We start from the raw sequence: 23,359 nt of genomic DNA on the forward strand, positions 1-23,359 counted from the left end.
CTACTATAGGTCCACAATAGTTGTGCAGCGCAAATGCTTATCAAATTGCTGGTTTAACACAAAAAAAAAAAAAAAAAACACTACAATCCCTATTAGCATACAAAACACAACATAACTTACAAAATACCTGCTAAATCCTTGTTCACATGGGGTGTACTAAAATGTACGCCCATCGAGGGCCACATGCAAAGCCACATTTACCCGTACAGGGATGCACAGGAGCTCTGTTCATCCATGTGCAGTTAGTCCCATTCATGTCAAGTGGGATGCAGCGGCTGTAAGGACAAATCTGACATCTGTTCGGGTGTAGGTGCATGGCCCCAAACAGACAATATTCAGGGACATGCACCCACATGGATGTCAAGTTTAAAGCAGTGGCTGTGCCCATACATCCGCTGTGTCCCAATCAACATGAGTGGGACTGCCTACACAGAAATGCACGGAACACTTGTGCATATCCCAATTGACATTGATGCGACTGCCTGCATGGGGATACACGGAACACTTGTGCATAGCTGTGCAGCTAAACACAGCCTTGTTGTAGTGTGTCCCTGTAACGCTCCTGCGTTTCTTATATGGTGTGGATTTTCAGCTGCAGAAATTGTTCCACGTCAGTTGTCATGTAAGAGATATGCTGAGATACCATTCCCAACCTCAATGACTCATGTGTGGAAGGTCTTATTTCAGCCAGTAAATACACACAATTACCAAGCTGGTTCCTAGAGTGACTTTATATATGTGGTAACACAATGATGAAGGTTTGAGGGATAGGTTGAGTGGAGGTGGTAGGTGATAGACACTTGAAGGTGAGACAGTAGCAGATGGATGCAGGAAGGTTTAACAATGTTGTATGATAGCAGATGATAGAATAGCAGGTGGACATACAAAAGAGATCAACCCAGTGCAGAAAAGTAGCAGCAGTCTCAAGAGCTAGCAATCTAGTTTATGCAGATGTGATAAACAGTCTCTACTATGCAGAGCTAGATAGTGTAAGCTTAGTATAAGTTTATAGAGAATTCCCCTGCGGGGTACTTCGCACTATTAGCGATACAGCCGAAGGGTGGTTCAGGAGAGGCGGATGATCCAGTAGCGGGATACAGGGATCAGCGCAGCGAGGTTCCGTCAGCGAAGTAAGCTTGCAAGCATGGAAGCTTCAAGCAAGGTTAGCATCCAGATAAGGGTGTTTGAACGAACACATGTGAGTGAGAGCCGACGCCTTAAATAGCCATCTAGTCCGGCGCTGAGTGATGACAGCTCCAGTCTTAAAGGTGTATGCGCACCTTTCCAAAAGTAAATGGTAGGGCGCATACACTTGTGGAAAGTGTAATTTAGGGTACCAAAGGTACCGGAACATTACAGTCCCACATGAATGAGGCCATAGGCCTTGTTTAAACTTGTGGTTAGGGAGGTGGCAAAAGTTCGCTGTTGAGCTGCGTTTTTTCTACCGACAAGAAAGAGCTCAGCCAGGTGATTGCCAGACCATTATTCTTGATTTTAAAGGATAGTTTACAGACGGGTATGGTGCCAGCTGATTGGAAAAAAGCCAACGTGGTACCAATATTTAAAAAAGGGCCGAGATATATCCCGGGTATCTATAGGCCGGTCAGCCTAACATCAGTAGTCTGCAAGATTTTGGAGGGGATGTTAAGGGACCACATACAAGACTTTAGTAATGAAAACGGTATTATTAGTACTAATCAGCATGGATTCATGAAAAATCGTTCGTGCCAAACCAATCTATTAACCTTCTATGAAGAAGTGAGCTGCCACCTAGATAAAGGTAAGCCTATGGATGTGGTGTATCTGGACTTTGCAAAGGCCTTTGACACCGTTCCCCACAAACGCTTACTGTTCAAACTAAGGAAGGTAGGTATGGACCATAAGGTGAGTACATGGACAGAGAACTGGCTCCAGGGGAGAGTGCAAAGGGTGGTGATTAATGGGGAGTACTCGGATTGGGCGGGTGTGAAAAGTGGGGTCCCCCAGGGTTCTGTCCTAGGGGCCAATCCTGTTTAATTTATTCATAAATTATCTAGAGGAGGGGATATCTAGTACAATCTCAGTATTTGCGGATGATACTAAACTAAGCATGCTAATATCTTCTATACAGGATGTGGAAACCTTACAAGCTCACCTGAACAAAATAATGGGGTGGGCAACTACATGGCAGATGAGGTTTAATGTTGAAAAATGTAAAGTAATGCACTTGGGTGCCAGAAACCAGAAAGCAAGCTACTCACTCTGGGTGAGTCTAGGATGGAAAAGGACCTGGGGGTACTGGTGGACAACAGGCTTGGCAGTGGCATGCAATGCCAAGCCGTTGCAAGCAAATCCAACAGAATACTGGGGTGTATAAAAAAGGGGATTCACTCCAGAAATAAAGAGATTATTCTCCCTCTCTACAAGACTCTGGTCCAGCCACATCTGGAGTATGCTGTCCAGTTCTGGTCACCGGTCCTCAGGAAGGATGTGCTGGAACTGGAGAGAGTCCAGAGAAGGGCAACAAAAATAATTAGGGGAATGGAGGACATCAGCTATGAGGAAAGACTACAAGCACTGAACTTATTCTCTCTGGAGAAGAGACGATTGAGAGGGGATATGATATCAATGTACAAATATTGTACTGGCGACCCTAGCATAAGGAACAAACTATTCAGAGAAAGGGAATACAATAAGACACAAGGCCACTCACTAAAACTAGAGGAAAGGCGGTTTAGCCTTAAAATACGTAGGGGGTTCTTCACTGTAAGAGCAATAAGGATGTGGAATTCTCTTCCGCAAACAGATGTATCAGTAGGGAGCATCGATCGTTTCAAAAAACAATTAGATGGGCACCTTAAAGACCACAACATACAGGGGTATACAATGTACGGTTAACAACAAACACACACACACATCATAGGTTGAACTGGATGGACTGATGTCTTTTTCAACCTCACTAACTATGCAACTATGTAACTATGATGGTTGGACAACAGGAGCCGAACAGCCTCCTGTAGCTTCAGTCGTTTTGTCTGAGGAAGAAACACCTGGGCTGACGCTGAGTCCAGCGTCAGACCCAAGTAGCCCAGCTTTTTGGATAGAGACAGTGTCGATTTCTAAAAATTCAGTGTCCACTCGAACTTCTGCAGAGTTCACACCGTAACCTCCAAGACGGCTTCTAGAGCCGGGGAGGACTCTGCACGCAGAAGCAGATTGCCCTGTAGCCACTCTGGAGACAGGTGTATGCTGGAAAGAAAGAACCTTGCCGGAGGCAAGGACCGAAACTCGATCTTGTAACCGAACCAGTTCGTGAACCCATTTGTCCTGAATGAGCAAGGTCCACGGATCCGGAAGGGATCCGGAAAGAAGCGAAAATGTCCCCCCCCCACACCAGATGTGGGTGAGGATACCCCTTCAGGCTGGTAAAGGCTTGTCTGGGGAACCAGACGTGCCCACTTTGGGTTTACCATTCCAGGGTCTCTTGGAGCCTCCCGCAAAGTTACTGGTGGATCTTGAGCCCTTTTCCTGCGTGCCAGCCGGACGAAAGGGGCACTTGTGAGCTGAAAAGAAGGGACCCCGCTTACCGCGAGGTTCCTTGCCCTTAGCAGCCTGTGGAAGCAAAGTACTCTTACCTCCCGTAAGGCCCTTAATGAGGTCTTCCATAGAGGCACCGAACAAACTGTCACCTTCAAAGGGGAGCAGTCAGTACCTTTTTAGAAGCCTGGTCAGCTGACCAGTACTTCAAGCAGATCATGCAGGGAAGGATCACCACCATCAGAAACACTGCTGGCCAGGGGGGCTACATACAGGGATGCATCACAAATATACTGTAACCCTTGGATCAACTGGTACGCCAGCTCAGAAGGATGTTGACTCCCCTCCAGATCCTGGTGCAAAACCTTAGCCCATTCCGTTAAGGGAAACCAAGGTGATAGCAAATATCGGTCTTAAAATTGAACCAGCCACAGTGAAAAATGTACCAGACCAGAGCCTCCACTCTTTAGTCCACGGGGTCCTTAAAAGACGGGGAATCTTCCCCCCGGGAAAAGTGTGGTCTTATTCAGCCTGGAAACCTGAGAGTCCACCGATGGTGGAACCGTCAGTTTCTTCAGAAGAGAGACTCCTCAGGGATATTTTCTAGCAAAATGCTTCATTATTCCAACCATGCGTTTCGGGGAACCCCACTGACTAGTGACAATCTCGTCAAAATAGGCAGGAAAGGTTAAAACCTTATTCACCTTGGAAGATTTGCGGGTGCCAAATTGCACCAGCGTTGCCGACTCAGCAGCAGCTGAGTACTCCAACTTCAAAGTTTCCCGCACTGATACAATGAGGGCCTCCACCAGTGCTTTTTCTTGCGATGCTGCAGAGGAGGACTCATCCTCACTATTAGAGCACTAGTGGGCTGACTCTCCTCCACGGCAGCCAAATACACCTCAGAATCTGAGGAAGCAGAGGATACAGGTAAAGGCGGGGGGGGGGGGCACTTCTTGCCAGGTCTCCTTTGCAGGGCCATATCTACTTTAGCTACTAGTGACTGCAGGGCTGCCGTCATGGCTGCCAGGGCAGACTGAGACCCAGAGGGTCCCGCAGCTTCCAGCAGTGGATCGGTGGTGAAATGAGCTCCCCGCGCTTCATGACCATGACGGGTTAAGCAGAACCGCGCTGCTCAGCAAAGTAAATTTTTTATTTTTTTTAAACCGAGGCCCCTCCCCCCGTGCACTGCTGTGGCACTACAATAAGCAGCGCACCCGCTGTGCTGTATACAGCAATGAGGGATAGTGTACCCCCAGAGACTCATCACCCGAACTGGAAAGCACCAAAACCATCGGCCACACTGCCTGGAAAGAGGAAGAGGAAACGCTGACCTGACACTAGAGGCCACCACAGCCTCAGCACTGTCTCTGAATACAGAAAAATGTCCGCCAATGCAAGTCTATCGGGGGAAACCAAAAACATGGGCGCTGAACTACAGAAACATGGCCGCCAAACCGGGAATCACAGAGACCATGGAAAAATGGTGGTATACCACGCGGCACTGAACGGGACCCGAGAGAAAAAAAATTACGGACCCCAGGAGGGTACCCACTAGGGACCCCCCCCCCCCCCCGCAGCACCCAGGTACAGACACCCCTAACAGGGACCGACAGTGGCATCACCCACCCCTCCTCCAGCCCAGCACCATGTAGCCCCTCTACCCAATTTCACCCATGCCCCCAAACAGGGGCCAGGGGGGGGGGACAGGGGACAGATGATGAGGGCATTCAATTTTAAAGGGGGAACCCCCCCAAGGAGGAGGGAGAAGCACAAGGAGGAGGAAGGACACAGGGGGGGCTACCATCCCCAGGGGGGGGCCACGACCACCCCAACAATTCTGCAGGAAAGGAGGGGGGACACTACTCACCATACCACGGTCACAAGGAGGGCGCCACTCCTAGCAGTCCACCACACCATCTTGGAGTAGGGCTGCTGCGAGCTGGAGGTACACTGCGACTCTGGTAGTGACTGCTGTCGTAACCAGGGCTATGCGACTTCGCAAGGTGTTTCACTTGCCGGACAACTCCTGTCCAGTGGGGCTATGTTGCGGCCAACTTAGCGCAGAGGTAGTAGTTGGGTTCCGCGCGCAGGCCAGACTGGGAAAACCGTAAGGATCTAGACTATCCAGTGGGTCGCCAAGTCTGGCTGTTGATTGTAGTTCACACAGGAACAGTTGATTGTAGTTCACACAGGAACAAAAATAATAAAGAAAAAGTAAAAAAAAATTCTATTTAAATAGGAAAAAATGCCAGGCACCCAGATCCCAACAGAGAGCCAGGTCCTTACTCCCCTGAACTAGGCAGAAAAAACTGGAAGTCCTACAGCAGGAAGTGATGGTACACCCTCTGGGACTGCCCCAGGGGCGTAACCAAAAAGGTTTCCGCCTAGTCCTACTCCTAAAGAGCAACAGTATAAGCCCAATGGCCTGAAGAATTGAAGTTGTGTTTGTCAGTGAATGAAAGAGAAATCCTGATTTTTACTTGTAAACAAAAAGGGTCCGAAGAAGGCCTGGTCTTAAAGTGGATTATGGCTGAAGCTGCTAGTTGGATGTTGTGCTTATCTATGTGGCCAGGCTGTGAAAAAGTCTTACACATGTGTTATCGCCATACCCAGGAGGAGTAGCAGAATGCGTTTTGGGGTGAAGTTGCAAGTATGGCAATGCCATGCGCGAGAAACAACTTGTTAATATGACATTTTTGTGAAAAAAAAATAAAATAAAAATAATAATGTAGCACTGCCCCCTAGGGAGCTGCTGAGATTGGATTCCCCTGGGTTACCCATAGCAACAGTCTGTAAAACGTATCACTTTATCGCTTGGCTCAGACAATGAACAGTCCAGGGGATTTGGCTTTTTGTGTTTTATTATAACTTGGATGGGAGAAGGGATGAGTTGGATACTCCAACTTGAAATATGCACAACTTCTGAGGACAACTGACTGTAGTGTGTGCGGCAAGGTCGCTGCTTCACCTTGCCACTGAAGTGAACTGAAGATATGTTCCTGAATGATTTCCTCTTCAGGGTCCTAACTTGGCACCCCTTTCTTATTTCCCGTACATGCTAGCCTCTTGTCCACTGACTCTACACTGGGCAGACCCCTGACAAGCTTCCCAGTACTCAGGGACACTGTTTTTCCCTGGGTTGCTCTGCTTTCAGCTCCACTTGTCAGTATCCTGGACCAGCATTACACACTTGGTCCACTAGGCCAACTGCCTGAGACCACCTTCCTTGCTGACAGGAGGAGAAATAGACATATTTCTCCTGGGACCTGGATTCCCGCCTTTTATAGCCACCATTCTCTGTGACAACCCACTGGGACAGCTACAAAAGCCTGTGTGTCACTGGCTGGGTTTTCTCCACTGTCCAACAGGCTCCCCTATTGGATACAGTGGGGACACTCCCTCAGACCAGATAAATCACACATGGACACATGTGACAGACAAAACTAACAAACAATCAGGCTCCCCTGAAAAGCAGGCAGAGCAAAGAATGCTTTTACCTAGCACCTAATAAAACCAGTTCATAAAAGCAGGAGACAGTCCATAATTTGAGGTGATGTGGAGCAAAAAGAAGAGAAAGGTAAAGTCCACTTGTGATCTGGTGAAATAACAACAGGTGTGACTTCTGTGCTCACAACTTCCCACCACCAAGCATTATCTGCTTCTCACCTCAAGAACTCGACCCTACAGGGTCTAAAAGCATGTAAATCTCCACGGAACACAGCATATGATTATCCAATTCCAAAAGGATCACAGCCTCCAGCACTTGCCAGCAAGGTATAGTAAAGCAATCTTTCACTGCAGAGTATGCCACTCAAAAACACTTCCAGATTCGTCCCCAAGCATATAGAATAAAAAGAGGAAATCTAGTGCTCTCAGAGATATAATGTAATAGGCCTTTTTAAAGAGATCTTTTCTCTGAACGGATCCCCGTCCAGACCGTTCAGGAAGGAAACTGCTTCAAAATCCGGCTCTTAGGTATAAGCCCAAATACCATGACCGTAACACTTCCAGCAGGATCACATATGAGCATGGGGAGAAAGAGACTCATAGGGCAGTAGTAGAAAAAAAAACGAATTTATTGACTCACAAAGAACCCCTTCCCCATCACATTAAACTCACAAGCAAAGTAGGTTAAAAGGCACAAAATACATGAGCATCGAACGGACAGAGGCCCTCTGTTGAAGTGATCTAATGAAGGAACGCGTCAGGGCGTGAGCACCCGTTCACCCCAGCAAACCTAGACGCTGAACAGCAGTCACGGAAGAGCCCGAGAATCTCCAAACGCTGACCGAGTGGGTGTGATGGGGAAGGGGTACTTTGTGAGTACGTGCGACGCTGTACCCAAATGAAATTGACGTCCTTTTTTTCCCACAAACAGAGCTTTCTTTTGGTGGTATTTGATCACCTGTGCGATTTTTTGATCATGCGCTATAAACAAAAAAAAGCGACAATTTTGCAAAAATAACAATATTTTTCACATTTTTTATATGAAATTCCCAAAAAAAAAAAAAATGTAAAAACCTAAATTTTTGGCCAATTTGTTTTCTGCTACATGTTTGGTAAAAAAAAAAAAAAAATCGCAATAAGCGTATTTTGATTGGTTTGCGCAAAAGTTATTGCGTTTACTAACTATGGGAAAGATTTCTGTCATTTTTGGTGGGTTTTTTTTTTTTAACGAGTAATGGCGGCGATCTGCGATTTTTTTTGCGGGACTGCGACATTGCGGCGGACAGATCGGACCCTTGACTGACATTTTTGACACTTTTGGGGGTACCAGTGACATTACTACAGTAATCAGTGCTATACATATGCACTGTTACTGTAAAAATGACACTGGCAGGGAAGGGGTTAACTTTATTGGAGAGGCAGGGGTTAAATGTGTCCCTAGGGGCGTGCTTCTTACTGTAAAGGGGCGTGGCTTTTCATGTAACCACAGAGACATACGATCCTAAATAGCAGGATCGTATGATCTCTGCAGTTACACAGGGGAGAAGGACAGGCGGCTTTGTTTACATTAGCCGCCTGCCTTTCTCCCTCTGCAGCAGACGCGCACACGCTCGCCCCCTATTGGCTTGCGGGCGAGTGACATATATATATATGCACGTCAATTTGCCCAGGAGGGGCTGACCGCCGCCGTATATAGTCGTGCGGCGGTCGGTAAGAAGTTAAAGAGGTAATAAATCCAAAAATGTAATTTATTGATTTAGTCACTATATTAGTTCTATTTTAATTTAAGAGACTCCTCCCCCCCCCCATCTGTTCCCCTGGTGATCTGGCCAGTAACATATCCCCTGTATTATACAGACACCACTGGGGAGGGGAAAGTTAGATGGATTAGCGTTAGTGCATTTAAATACACTAACAAATTGAAGCTGAACTCCAGCTAATTATTCGGTTACAGCAAACAGTTTTTTCTCCTTTTGGGATCAACAATGGCTTTCTTTTTGCCACTCTTCCATAAAAAACAGATTTGTGTAGTGCACAACTAATAGTTGTCCTGTGGACAGATTCTCCCACCTGAGCTGCGGATCTCTGCAGCTCCAAAGGTGCTTCTCTGATTAATGCTCTCTTTGCCCGGTCTGTCAGTTTGGGTGGAAGGCCATGTCTTGGCAAGTTTGCAGTTGTGCCATATACTCTTACCATTTTCGAATGATGGATTGAACAGGGCTCTGTGAGATGTTAAAAACTTGGGGATATTTTTTTTATTAACCGAACCCTGCTTTAAACGTCATCCCTGACCTGCCTGTTGTGTTCCTTGCCCTTCATGATGCTGTTTGTTCAGTAATGGCCCATACACACAATATGAAAATCGTACAAAAAAAAAAAAAATGCTTTTGAAGCAATCGTACAACAATCGGATCGTTAGTACAGAGCCGAGCATGACAGTTCATCCGATATTATTTGATCGGACAGCACAAACATTTTTCTCGTACGATACCAGATCATAACGTTTTCGTTTAATCAGTACAATCGTCCGAAAATACAATACAAATACACTATATCACTTCTGATTTTTTAATTCTGTTGTACGAGAATTTTCATAGCTTTAGTAACCTCTCCATTTCCGATATGGGATTGGCGTGCAAAAAAAAAAAAAAAAAAAAAAGACAATCTGTTGTCCGATTTCCGGATTGTATGGGCCATAAGGTGCTCCAACGAACCTCTGAGAGCTCCACAGAACAGCTGTATTTGCACTGAGATACAAAATACTCAAGGTGGATTCTTTTTACTCGTTAGGGGACTTCTGAAGGCAATTGGTTCCTCTAAATTTTAAAGTAATTTTAAAGTTCAGAGTAAAGGGGCAGGATACAAATTCACGCCACACTTTTCAAATATTTATTTGTAAAAAATATTTTAAAACCATTTATCATTTTCCTTCCACTTTACATTTATGTGCCACTTTATGTTGTAATTCTTTTAGAATCCCAAAAAATTACATTTACGTTTTTGGTGTAACATGACAAAATGTGGAAAATTTCAAGGGGTCGTGCACTCCACAAATCTGAATACTTTTTCAAGGCACTGTAAAAGCACCTTCTTTGTTTTTTTTTCTTTTTTCTATCGGAGTTTGGTTCTCACTTATTGAGTGCTGCTGACATGCATCTCAAGACACCTGCCTACTGTTTTCTTATCTACATCATTATTTATACTTTTTACTTTGTGAATTTTGGAGGGTCTTTTTTTTGCCAAGACCACCCTATAACCAACTACTTTGTCTAAGTGCAGACTCTCAAGTTAAAAAAACAAAAACAGGCAAGGTACCTAATCTTTAGTGGGTTAGAGAAGTGTGTGTGTGTGGTAACTTCTAAATCAAATTTTCCCCATACCTCTCCAATTCCTATTTTGCAAAGAGTAGCCCTGATCCTCCTCCTCTAGGGGTCCCCTGCTGGCATGCATGGCTCCTCTTTTTTAGCAAATTCCCCCTAGAGCAAGCTGCTTGCTATAGGGACACTTGTGCAGGCCGCATTGCCTGCGTCTATAGCAGGGGTGAGGAACCTACGGCCCGCAAAATGATTTGGTCCGGCTCCCGTGCCACTGAGTCTGTGCCTGACTTAGCTGAGCTGTCAGAACTGAGCCGATGTTTCCTGAATAGTTCCGGCTCCGTCCTGACAGTCTGAATGAGCCACAGGCGGAGCGATATCAAATGCACTTCACCTGTGTGGAGACTGACCGAGATAAAGAAAGCATCGCCTCTATCTTCCTCCAGCACGGCGCTGCTCCCGAGTCTCTAGCCAGCATTTCCCGCCAGCAGTACCCACAGTAATACCAGCCTGAGCCAGCAGTACCCACAGTAGTACCAGCCTGAGCCAGCAGTACCCACAGTAATACCAACCAGCAGTACTAGCCTGAGCCAGCAGTACCCACAGCACAGTACCAGCCAGCAGTACCCACAGCACCAGCCAGCAGTACCCACAGCCCAGTACCAGCCAGCAGTACCCACAAGCAGTTTTTTTCAAACTACCACCGCAAAGAGTCAACTGCGCTCCAGACTGATTGACGCAAACCTGGAAAACCAGTTGCGAGTAGCAACATCATCACTACCAGCTAACATCACACACCTCACCAAAGAGAAGCAGTTCCAGCCATCACATTAGGGGTGAGTTAATTTAATGTTTGATCAAATAGAACAGGCTAATTTTTAAGTTGATAATTTTGTTATAATGATGTTATAAATGTCCAAAAGGCCCTTGGCAGAAAAAAAGGTTCCCCACCCCTAGTCTATAGACACAGACAGAAGGGCTTGGCCCTGCCCGCCACAGGATTTGATTAAAAAGCAGTAGGAGGAGTTAATGGCACCCACTGCTGCCTCTGTCCAGTGAGGAGAGAGACAGAGCAAAGAGAGCTGCAGCTCTAGGGCACAGTGCTGGCTCGAGATAGGGTTCAGGTAAAAATAAGTGGTGAGTGGTGGGTGAGGGCTGGGAGGTATCCTAATAACAGAAGGTTTTTAATCTTTAGGCCCAGTTCACACAGTGCCCTTTGGCTTTGATCTGACTTCCATGCAACGTTATTGAACAGGATATGATTTTGAGATGGGTGCGACTTGAGTCTTGTGGGGAAACCCCATGCCAACATAGAACAATAAACAGCGTGGGGTCCTCCACAAAATCCATGCCAGACCTTTATCTGAGCATGCACCCTGGTAAGGAAAGGGGGAGAATAAGCGAGGGCCCCTCCTCCTAAACCATACCAGGCCACGTGCCCTCAACTTTGGGGTGTTGATGGGGACATGGGCCTCTTATGCACAACCCTGGGCTATGGTTGTAGGGGTGTGCAGACAAGGGGTTTATTGGAATCTTAAAGCCCCCTTTAACAATGGGGGTCCCTAGATCACAGGGCCCCCATGTGAATTAGTATGGGGTGATTCCCCTACCCATTCACTCAAAAATAAATACAGTGTAGTGTAAGGAAAACAGGAGACAGTTTTAAGTCCTTTATCAAAAATGAATAATGTCCCTCGTGGTAAATTCAACGTTAATCACAATGGTTGCAAAAAAAAAAAGTATATTCCCGACAACTCCTGCAGTTCTGTCAGATCTGGTGCCTGACAGTTCTCATAGAACTATGGGGCGTGGCTATGCAGTGATGTCACTCGAGACCCCACGCCATTGTGATGTCATGGACCCATCATGCGCAGGGCAGTGACATCAAAAGAGGGCAGGTTATTTGGGTGACCTCATTGCATGGACAAGCTGCATAGTTATACAAGAACTGTCAAACACGAGAGCTGACAGAACAGCAGGAGCCAGCATTGGTGGAGGGGCATCTCTTTCTTTTTTTCTTTCCATCGGGTCGGTGACAGTGGACATCGCGATTAACATTGGAGCTACCATGGGGGACATTATTCATTTTTAATAAAGGACTTGTCAAAAACTGCCTCCTGTTTTCTTACACCACACTGTTATTTTTTTGGGGGGGTGGGGTAAATAGCTCAGGGCTGTGGTGAAGAGCCCGTTGTCCCCATTCCCATGAGGACAAGGTGCTTTGGGGTTGGGGACTCGCTCTCCCCCCCTTCCACGCTGCATGCTCGGATAAGGGGGTTGTAGGATTTGGGGGGGGCAGACGCCCTTTTATTTATTTATACTTTGTCATGTGGTTTCTCCTCAAAATTCATACCAGACCTCAGGGGCCTGGTATGAATTTTGAGGGGGTCCCCATGCTGTTATTTTTTTTTTTTTCAATACATTTTACATTGCTAACAATTCAAATCTGTAAAGAAAAGCGCACGCAACCTCGGGCAATAAAGCTTTAATAAAGGACAATAACACAGTACATTGGAATTGCACTCACACTTTTTCTTTAAGGCAATCACTTTACAGCATTCCAACAGGAGCTACATTGCTAACAATGCCTCTAAAAACACGTTGCATGTCACAGGTCAGATCAGTTAAGATGCTGATTTGACTTGGTTCGACTTCCATTATAATCTATGAGCTGAAACTGGACCCAAGTAGGACCAAAGTAGTGCAGTAACCTTTTCACAAGTCGGACCAGCTAAGACGGCTCTTATAGGTAAACACTGATTTTTTTTTTTTTTTACAGGTCATGTGACTTGTGCACTCAAAGTCAGAGCGCTTGTCGCACCAGTGTGAACCGGCGTTCTGCCGAAAACTTCAACGACGTTATTTCCGGTGAGTGTACACCAGGAATAATTGGAGATTTTGACCACTTGGTGTTTTCACAGAACTTCGGCAGCCTTAAAGAGGTTGTAAACTCATTTAAAAAATTTTTTTTTTTTTTACAACCTGCAAGAGAAAGACATAATGAGCTAGTATGCTTCGCATACTAGCTCATTATGAAATACTTACCTTAGAACGAGCCCCCGCCGTGCCGCTCTCTTACCTGTATGACGGGCGACATGAAATGTCGCCCGTCTTCCGGGATCGCGGCATCCGGTCATCTGATTGGCCGGAGCCGCGGTGACGTCACTCCCGCGCACGCGCACGGGAGCCGACGGTCACGGCACGGGGCTCTGAAGGAACGGCACGATCAGCCGTTCCTTCAGAGCGAATGCGCCAGTGACGTCACTGGCTGCATTAAAGGTAAATATCTCCTAAACGGTGTAAGTTTAGGAGATATTTACAGTACCTATAGGTAAGCCTTATCATAGGCTTACCTATAGGTACAACTTCCTGAGGAGGGTTTACTTCCTCTTTAACACTGTGGTACACGCTATAATGAGTGGAGATTGTTAGTCCGCCGGCTAGTAACCAAAAATATGGCCGCCTCCAAGGCAACGCCAACTAGGGGGCGGACTAACAATCTTCACTAATTATAGCATCTACTGGAGTGTAAAGGCTGCCGGTGTTCTGTGAAAACACCAAGTGGCCGAAATCTTCAATTATTCCTGGTGTACACTCACTGGACATAACGTTGTTGGAGTTTTCGGCAGAGCACCGGGCCTAATGCAGAGAATGCATTAAAGTAAAAAAAAAAACTTAAGCCTTTAGAACAGGGGTCTTCAAAATATGACCCTCCAGTTGTTCAGGAACTACAACTCCCATCATGCCTAGTCATGTCTGTGAATGTCAGAGTTTTACAATGCCTCATGGGATGTGTAGTTCCGCAACAGCTGGAGGGCCGTAGTTTGAGGATCCCTGCTTTAGAATAAAATATTTTGGGATCATTCAGGTGAGCTTTAGACTGTGATTCTTCAGAGAGCTTGACAGGAGGTATTGCATTGCCTCCTCACTGCCTGCTTTAACGCCTTGGTTGCCCCACTAGCGCTGTGCACTGCTGAACACTTGCAGAGCAGTCCCACTCGCCAAAAGTGACAGGGGGTATAACTCCTGCCGTGACACATGAATACCCGCAGCTGCTGAAAGGGGGTAGTGGTTGGGGAGAAGTAAAAGCACAGCTACACTGCTGGGTTTCTCCGCGCCCCCCCCCCCCCAACCACTAGTGTGTATGAGCACTACTTGGACCAAGAAGAAGGAAACACCCCAAAAGATTGTACTGAAAATTGAAATTAGGGATCGATCAATTATCTGCAAAGTCGATAAATCGAGGGCCGATATGCACGTTCCCCGAAATATAGGAATTGGCCACCAAGGTGACCGATATTGCTGATATTTCAGGAAAGTGCTTGTACCGGCAACTAGAGGCATCACCCCAGTACCGGCGTCCATAGCCGATGGTTGGCTGTCTTGTAATGACAACCGACGCAGCTGAGAAGCCGCTCGGCTGTCATAGCAAGGAGCGGGAGGGGACTCCCCCCTCCTGCCGCCTTTCGCGGCTCACCCGGGTCACCCGTCCCACCAGCTTGCACGGCTGCCAAAGACACAATCAAAGCCGCATTCGGCTCTGATCGGGTCTCCATGCAAAAACCATCACTCCCGGGTACTGTCTGGTGCCAGATTCAAAAAAATGACAGCATTCAAAATGGCCAAACTTGGCATTTGAATGCTTTAAAGTGCAGAGGAGGGGTTTGGGGGTCTTTTAGACACAGAAAAGTTCCTGTCAAAAAAAAAAAAAATTTAAATGTACAAAAATATCGGCCAATATTGGCTGATACTGGTATGCATTGGCTAAAATATTAGTATCGGTATCGACAACAAAAAAAACGATATCGGTGGATCACTAATTGAAATGTGCAAAGAAGGAAGAAGTATCAGACAGTTGTTTCTGTTACAAGTGCACTAATACAGCTACAATCACCTTAATAAAGGCGGTCAGGATAAGTCACATCACTTTAGGTAGAACAAGCCAATAATACAAAGAACATTAGCAGCCAATGGAATATAAAAACATGACAGAAACAATACAAATCCAAGCATGTCCTTGAAGATCTGATAAAGCAGGAAGACTTCAGTCTATGTAGAAAGATGTTTTAGGGAAGATGGGACATGAGACAATAAAACCTCCCAGCCCTATGGCATGCCATGTGTGAGTGTGTGGCACACAGGCCAGTGATCTGCAGCAGTCATGTTAACTAAAGCGCCACATTCTCATCACCAAACGTCTAATGACAGCAAAAAATACAACAGGCGAGCTGAAGCCAGCACACACAAACTCACCATGGCTAGGACCCCGCAGCAGGAAGAGGCTCTCACTGGAGGAGGAACACGTCGGTATGGTAACTACATTCAGCTTCTTTGATTGGTCTGCAAGGGAGGAGTTACACATGCTTCCTCCTATCACGTGACAGGTTTGCTTGACGTGGCCGGAAGCCATGTTTGTTTTGGGTATTGCCAGATGCATCATGCTGTATGTACAGACTGATCCAGAAGCAGTCAGACAGGGAAAGCTCAGATAAATGTGTGCACGCTGTAAAGTGATGTTGGTGTTTCAGCCCCGGCTATAAATAGTTTCTAAACTGTTTTTGTCAGTTAGTTCTGTGTAAAAATAGCACACGTTCCACATGGGAGAGATGTGTTAGCTGTGGAAGTTATTATATGCTAACATTTTTATTTCACATTCACATTTTTTTCAGGACACAAAAACGGAACAGTTTCTGAATACAGGAGTATGGCAATACTGCATAAAATATGCCTGGATCTGCAGCATATTTCTGCCCATATAACTGTATTGTAAAGTACGCTGTGCGCCTGACGTCTCGTGTAAACGCCGGGGCTGGTGAATTGTACATGCATAGATATTTATTCCCAAACATGACAGTTGGGCTTTTTGCACAAACAGTTATTGGCGCAAACCAAATGAACAGTAAAGCCCCGTACACACGTACTGATCGTCGGCCGAACAATCGGCCGTCTTTTGTCCAGGGCTGTCGTGTCTGTTGAAAACTGCAAAAGACTGCACACGAATTTTGTCGGCCAACAACAGCCGACTGCAGAAGTGATGTCATGTGATGGTTAACTTTCCTTGTCTTTTTTCTTTTCTGAGCATGCCCAGTCTTGCTAATCTGCTGATTGTCGGCCGAAATCTGTACTGACTGGCGAACAATCGGCCGTTCTGGTCACGGCCAACAAAAACTTTAATGCCTGCACACCCGATTCTGTTCGGCCGAAAATGCGCTGTCGGAAACATCATACTAACAAGCCTACAATCGGCCGAACGGTCGTCGGCCGAATATTTACGGCCGACAATCGGTACGGGGATTTAGTTTCCAGCAGTCTGTAGTAAATCAAGGGAGGGGAAAGAAGATAAGTTCCAATGGGGTATCTGCATACTGTGACAGCTGAATGAAATAAAATCAGCGCACCCGAATAACAATAGGAGAAGCTGCTGAACATTAAGGGCCAAAAGATCAAATCCCAAGTCAAGTATATATATACAATAAACAGTGCAGCGCTAAAACAAGTGTATAGCTAAAATGCAGAAATGATAACATATAAGAGCAAAGAGTCCCAATGTGGAAACAAAGTGAGCATGCACATATAGGTGATATATATATATGTATGGTGAAAAAAGATCGGCGCTAATTCAAAGTGAAACCAAATATGTAAAATACCGTGTAAATGAAACACAATCAGGTTATAATGAATCAAAATCAATGATGCTGTGAATAAATCAACAATAACATAAATAAAATCGATGTCCAAAAAAAACGTGAATATGATGGAACTCCAAAATCACTCCATATACTATGCAAATGTCCAAAATCTCTGTACTGAAATCTAAATCCTGTGTCTGTGAAAAATCTTCAAAAAATCAAAAAACAATCAATGGTGAAGTGAAGATGCAATCTAAATATCGATCCAATCTCGGTGCTATATAGTGTGTGATGTGTGTGATCCAAACTATACTCCAAAGCGGGCTCCACAGATGATCCTCTCGGATGGATGAATGGTGGGATCCTTGTAGTCAGCAATGGGGTTAAATTTCTGATGCTCTCTAGGTCCTCCGCTGTGCAAACTATATATTCAAGGCACCAATCATCCAATGAAGAGGAGAGGAGGTGTTCCTATGGTTTGATCCACCAAAGGATAAAGGGATCACAGGCTTGTGGGGTCTGTGTGACCCACCTGTATCCGGCTGGACTGGTGCCCTAAATATATAGTTTGCACAGCAGAGGACCTAGAGAGCATTCTTGATTTTGGAGTTCCATCATATTCACGTTTTTTTGGACATCGATTTTATTTATGTTATTGTTGATTTATTCACAGCATCATTGATTTTGATTCATTATTACTTGATTGTGTTTCATTTACACTGTATTTTACATATTTGGTTTCACTTTGAATTAGCGCCGATCTTTTTTCACCATACACATTACAATTCACGGTGGGGACACCGATTTAGATTGGCAGCTTTTTCTCTTTTTTCACATTTATTTATTTTTTAGTATTTGCCTGCTTCCATCAAACCCCTCAGGTAGTGCACTGGTCCTCGTCCTTAGTAGGTGATATATATAGTGCTCCACTCTTGAGTGTCCTCCACCAGCCACACTGTGCCACAATCTGGAGTTGAGAGGACGGTGTGGCTGGTGGAGGACACTCAAGAGTGGAGCACTATATATATCACCCATATGTGCATGCTCACTTTGTTTCCACATTGGGACTCTTTGCTCTTATGCCCCGTACACACGTGCAGATTATCTGAAGACTTTTGTCTGCAGATTTACCAAAACCATATAATATGAGATCAAACCTAAACACTTTCAATTTGTATGCAATCCGGCAGGCCCTTGCTCTACATAGAAAAGGTAAGTCTGCAGACAAAAGTCTTCAGATAATCTGCACGTGTGTATGGGGCATTATATGTTACCATGTCTGCATTTTAGCTATATACTTGTTTTAGTGCTGCACTGTTTATTGTATATATACTGTGATGGGTGCTGGTGGTGAAGAGAGAAGCGGCTCTGTCATCAAAACAAAGGGGAGAAAACCACAAGCGCCATTCTAAGTGTAGCAGTAAACCAATTTAATACAGTACAAAAAAGTTCTTACTCACAAGAGTAGTATAAAAGCAAGGATTTGGTCATAAATGGTGGTCCTGTGCATTAGCATCATAGGGGTCCCTCTCGGTGCGGTCACAGCTGTTCCTAGAAGTGGGGGGTCACCTGAGTGCTAACTGAAGGCTTCCCTGATCCATGGTTTGCAGAGGCTCGTCCGTCCGGAGGGCCGTGACGTCATTTCCTAGATCCTGGGCTGCAGACGAATGGGGACGCATTGCTGAGTATGCGCTTCTTCTTCTTCAGGCTTTTTGCACATGCTGCTGATGTATTTACACTGGATCTTGCTGGCAGAACATTTTGGAGTACAAATGTGTGTATGGTCAGTATAGTGTTTGCACTCATAGACGTACAGATGCGTAAGTATCCATGCATGTATGTGTGCAGAAAAAGTCCACAATGACAAAAGGGGCACAATTAATTTAGACCCAATTCCATGTGCTTTGTGGTGTTCACTTCACCTCATTTTTCTTGCTTAATATTGTCTTCAGTTCACTATTTCTAAATAGGTTACTGGCCCTGGTGCTCTTTGCGCCCCTTCGAGAACTTTCCACATTGCGTGGTGCTCACTATATAAAGGACTCTTTCCTTGGAGCATTTGCAGTGGGTCAGTGACCGCCCCCTCCATCCTTCCCTTGTCGCAGACAGTTTATGTGGTTCTTATGACAGAGCAGTGGTGCTTGAGTTCTTATGACAGAGCAGTATGTTTGAATTTATTCCATAGTCTAATTTTCAGTTTAACCACTTCCCCTCCAGCCAAAGTACGTAAATGACAGGCGCAGCGTCAGTGCAGGTGGATGTACCTGTAGGCCCCTCTGCATCAGAGACTCATGCAAACTTCACAGAGCGTGCACCTGGGAGCCTGGTGAAATTGGTCCTGCATTATGTAACAGCCAGTGAGTGTACTCTGTTACACTCCAATGTCAGCCTGCCAAAATTGTTATCGATCACTGCTCCCAGTGCAATGCTAGCATACCAGTGTCCTGATCACTGCCATACCTCATACCAGCATCCTGTTTACCGCCATACATTACACCAGCATCCTGATTACCATCATACACCATACCAGCATCCTGATCACTGCCATAGCCTCATACCAGAACTTTACCACATAACAGTGTCCTGATCACCGATATATATGCCATGCAAGCGCCCTGCATGTAAGCATACACACACTCCAGTGCCAACAGTATCCCTGATCACTGCCCCCAGTGTAATGCTAACAAACAGTGCAGCCAGCCCACTGTCATCTGTCACTACTGTCCCAGTGTCACCAGTGCTGCCGGTAAATCCACCATATCTCACACCAACTATACCAGCATCCTGATCAGTGTCAACAGAGCCAGTGTCCTCAATTGTTTTTAATGTCCTGGTGCTCCAGAGCCTCCAAAAATGTTAAAGGTAGTCAGGAAATTAAATGCATAATTTATGCCCCTAGAAAGTGGGGAGCATGAAATTGTCCAAAATGTCTTGGTATCCTGACGCCTTAAGAGTTCCCATAACTGGAATTAAGGGGACAGGCCCAACCCCTAAAAAACAACCCCACACCATAATGCTCCCTCAACCAAATGATTTGGACCAGTGCACAAAGCAAGGTCTCTTAAGACATGGATGAGCGAGTTTGGGGTGGAGAAACTTGACTGGCCTGCACAGAGTCCTGACCTCAACCCAATAGAACACCTTTGGGATGAAGTAGAGCGCAGACTGTGAGCTGGCCTCATAAATGCTCTTCTGGAAGAATGGTCAAACTTACCCATAGACACACTCCTAAACCTTGAGCACAGCCTTCCTAGAAGAGTTGAATCTGTTATAGCTGCAAAGGATAGATCAACTCAATATTGAACCCTATGGACTAAGACTGGGATGCCATTAAAGTTCATGCGCATGTAAAGGCAGATGCCCCAATACAATTGACAATATAGTGTATATGGCCCCTTCATTTATCAGAATAACGTTTATATTTGCCTGCTGCCTTTTGTAGGAGTAGGCAAATCTTCTTCCAATGTAGTAACATATTTTTTACTTGTAGGATTGCTGCTAGTAGGAAGGATGTAATGGATAGAATGTAATGAGTTGACGTAGTGCCGAATGTAGGTCTCAAGGGTTTGATTCATATGTTTGCTTTGACTGTCAGTTTGTGAGCAGTGTGAGATAGAGAGAGACACTGTTCACTCTGACTTCATACATAACGCTCTCCAGAATTGGGAAATAGACTGGGAACCTCTGTCTGATACGATGTTGGTAGTTATCTCTTGATGTTTTATGTCTCAGGGGTGTCCAAACTATGGCCCTCCAGCTGTTCAGAAACTACAATTCCCATCATGCCTAGTTATGTCTGTGAATGTCAGAGATTTACAATGCCTCATGGGATGTGTAGTACCGCAACAGATGGAGGGCCGTAGTTTGGACACCCCTGTTTTTATGATAAGAGGAGTGAAGACAGTGTTTCGGCTGTAGGTAGTTCAGAAAGTGGCACAAAGTGGGTAATTTTTGAAAAGCCATCCACTATGACCCATATTATGGTCATAGCAGCAGACTTAGGTAGATCCATGATAAAGTCCATGGTTAAATTAATCCAAGGCTGTCAGGGTGTGGTGAGTGGTTGTAGCAAGCCGGTGGGTGATGTGTGGGGAGTTTTATTAGCGGCAAAAGTTGGACAGGCAGCCACATAATCGAAAAACCACCCCTTTTCCAAAGATGGTGCTCCAAAATCTTTAGGGGGATTGTGATGCCAGGATGGCCAGACAATACTTCATCATGACCCGAAAGAAGTACAGCTTTCCTGAGACTAGTGTACGAATAGACGACCTGGTGGTATCTTCAGATCACGAGAAATACAGTTCTGGGCCTCCTGTAACTGTTGCAAAAGGGTTGTGGAAATGTGTGCAACTATCTTGTGCAACTATCTACTTCAGAAGGTTCAAACTACCTGGAAAGTGCATCAGCCTTCTTGTTCTTGTGCCCTGGAACAAACGAGAGAATGAAATTGAAACGGGAAAAGAAAAGAGCTCATCGAGCTTGATGTGAATTCAAACATTTAGCTGCCTAGAGATACAAAAGGTTTTGGTGATCAGTCAGTATAGTAAAATACTTTGGAGTCCCCTCCAGGAGATACCTTTATTCATACAGTGCAAGATTATTTGCCAGTAGTTCTTGGTTCCCAACACCATAGTTGACCTCAGCAGGCGAATACATTTTAGCGAAAAATGCTACTGGATGAATTTTACCTGTTTTAGGTTGCCTTTGAGACAGCACTGCACTAGGACCCAATTCTGATGCATCCACTTCAACAATATATTTAGGATCTGAGTTTGGATGCTGAAGGATTGGAGCCTGGCTCAACTTGTCTTTTAGTGGCTGGAAAGCTGACATGACTTTAGAGGGCCATACTTTGCAATTTACCCCCTTTTTAGTAATAGCAGTAAGGGGGTGGCAATAGTGGCAAAGCCTTTGATGAAGCATCTGTAGTAATTGGCAAATCCTAAAAAAACATTGTAGCCCTCTCAATGTGTTAGTTTGTGGCTATTGCAGGACAGCAACAAGCTTTTGCGGGTCCATTTGGGAACCTTCAGGGCTTTTGATATAACACATATGAAACAGTAGGCAGTCTTGGTGAAAACTACATTTTTCAATTATTGCATAGAGGTGATTCTCACGTAGCCGCTGTAGTACTTGTTTCAATGTGAAATGTGTTACAGGTGATTTAGAAAAGATTAGGATATCGTCAAGGTAAATTTTTTGCAAACTTTTATTATTTAGTTCAGGATGCTACAAGTGTGTAAATTCATAACTTTAATAACATGATTGTTTACTTCCTGTACCTTGACATACAGAGGCTGTTCACAAGTTTTGTATTGCACTGTAGTTTTAAATGGTGCAATTGTTTTTTCCTTGTTTACAAGGTTGACCTCTCTTTTTTTACTTTTTTTTACTCTTTTTGTACATTAGCACATTTAAGAAAAACATTACACAGCAATAGGAAATGGACACACGCAGGGGATCTGGTAAGTCAGTACAGATAGAAAGATAACAGAGAGTACTCAGGTGCTGCGCCAAGGCAAGGAAAAGAAAAAAAAAAAAAAAAAGGAGACAAGTGCAGCTCATGCTCTAAAAGTAAAAAAAACAAGTGTTACGCTCACATTTGGAATGCATCTCAACAAGAGTCAGCCAGCAATCACCCTAAAAGAGGGTAATCAAGTGTCAAATAGATTATCTAGCTAGCTGTAGCAGTTGAAGATTCAGCCAGCCATTTAGCCCAAACTCTGTCATATTTTTCCGGACAACCTCTGTCTATATATATCTTTATAGAGAGGCAAAGCATTATGGACAAGGTTTTTCCAGAGGGAGAGGGAGGGTGTGGCCTGTTTCTTCCAGCATTGGGTGATAGACTTCCTAACATAAAAATAAAGTAGGCCACCCTGGGTACCAACTCCTCCACCAAGCCCAGCAGACAGATGCCCGTAGAAGGAGCTTCTGAGTTCCCTAGTAGGTCATTCACTACAGAGAGCACCTCCGACCAGTAGGCACTAATAACTGGACAGAACCAAAATATGTGTATAAAGTCCCCTGGGGTATGGTGACAGCACCATCACTCAGAGGAAAGAGAGGGCCTAATTTTATGCAAGCGATAGGGGGTAAGGTATGGTCTGTGAACTATCTTCTACTGTAAAGAGTGGTCTCTTAGGGAACTAAGAATTTTAAATGGAAAATCCCATATATCTTCCCAGTCATCTGAGTCTAGCTCTGGAACATCTTGGGACCAATGCTCGCAAAGCATATTCAATTTAGGAGAGGAGACTCAGAGGAGATGTGCATAAAGGACGGAAGGGTTCTTCCACCTGTAGTGGGTGCCTCACATCTCCCACACCATGCCAAGCTGACCGAGGCTCTCACTGAGGGAGAAAGAGCCTGTCAATATCTGCGGGGGGATCTCCCCCCCCCCCTTCTCCTCATAAGACACTGACTCTGTGTTGTTCTGCTCCCTCCCAC

General features: G+C 45.2%; 1 protein-coding gene across 1 annotated transcript in view; it reads right to left on the reverse strand.

Moving 5' to 3' along the window:
- Positions 1-15,597, reverse strand: part of SLC30A6 (solute carrier family 30 member 6) — a 158,042-nt gene extending 142,445 nt beyond the window's left edge. The window contains exon 1 of the mRNA XM_082249732.1: positions 15,534-15,597. Within this exon, the coding sequence (XP_082105858.1) occupies positions 15,534-15,536 (3 nt within the window). The 5' untranslated portion in view covers positions 15,537-15,597. The remainder of the gene's footprint in view (positions 1-15,533) is intronic.
- Positions 15,598-23,359: the final 7,762 nt, after the last annotated feature.

The sequence above is a fragment of the Pelophylax lessonae genome (genome assembly GCF_965119305.1).
Source record: "Pelophylax lessonae genome assembly, chromosome: 3".
NCBI lineage: Eukaryota > Metazoa > Chordata > Amphibia > Anura > Ranidae > Pelophylax > Pelophylax lessonae.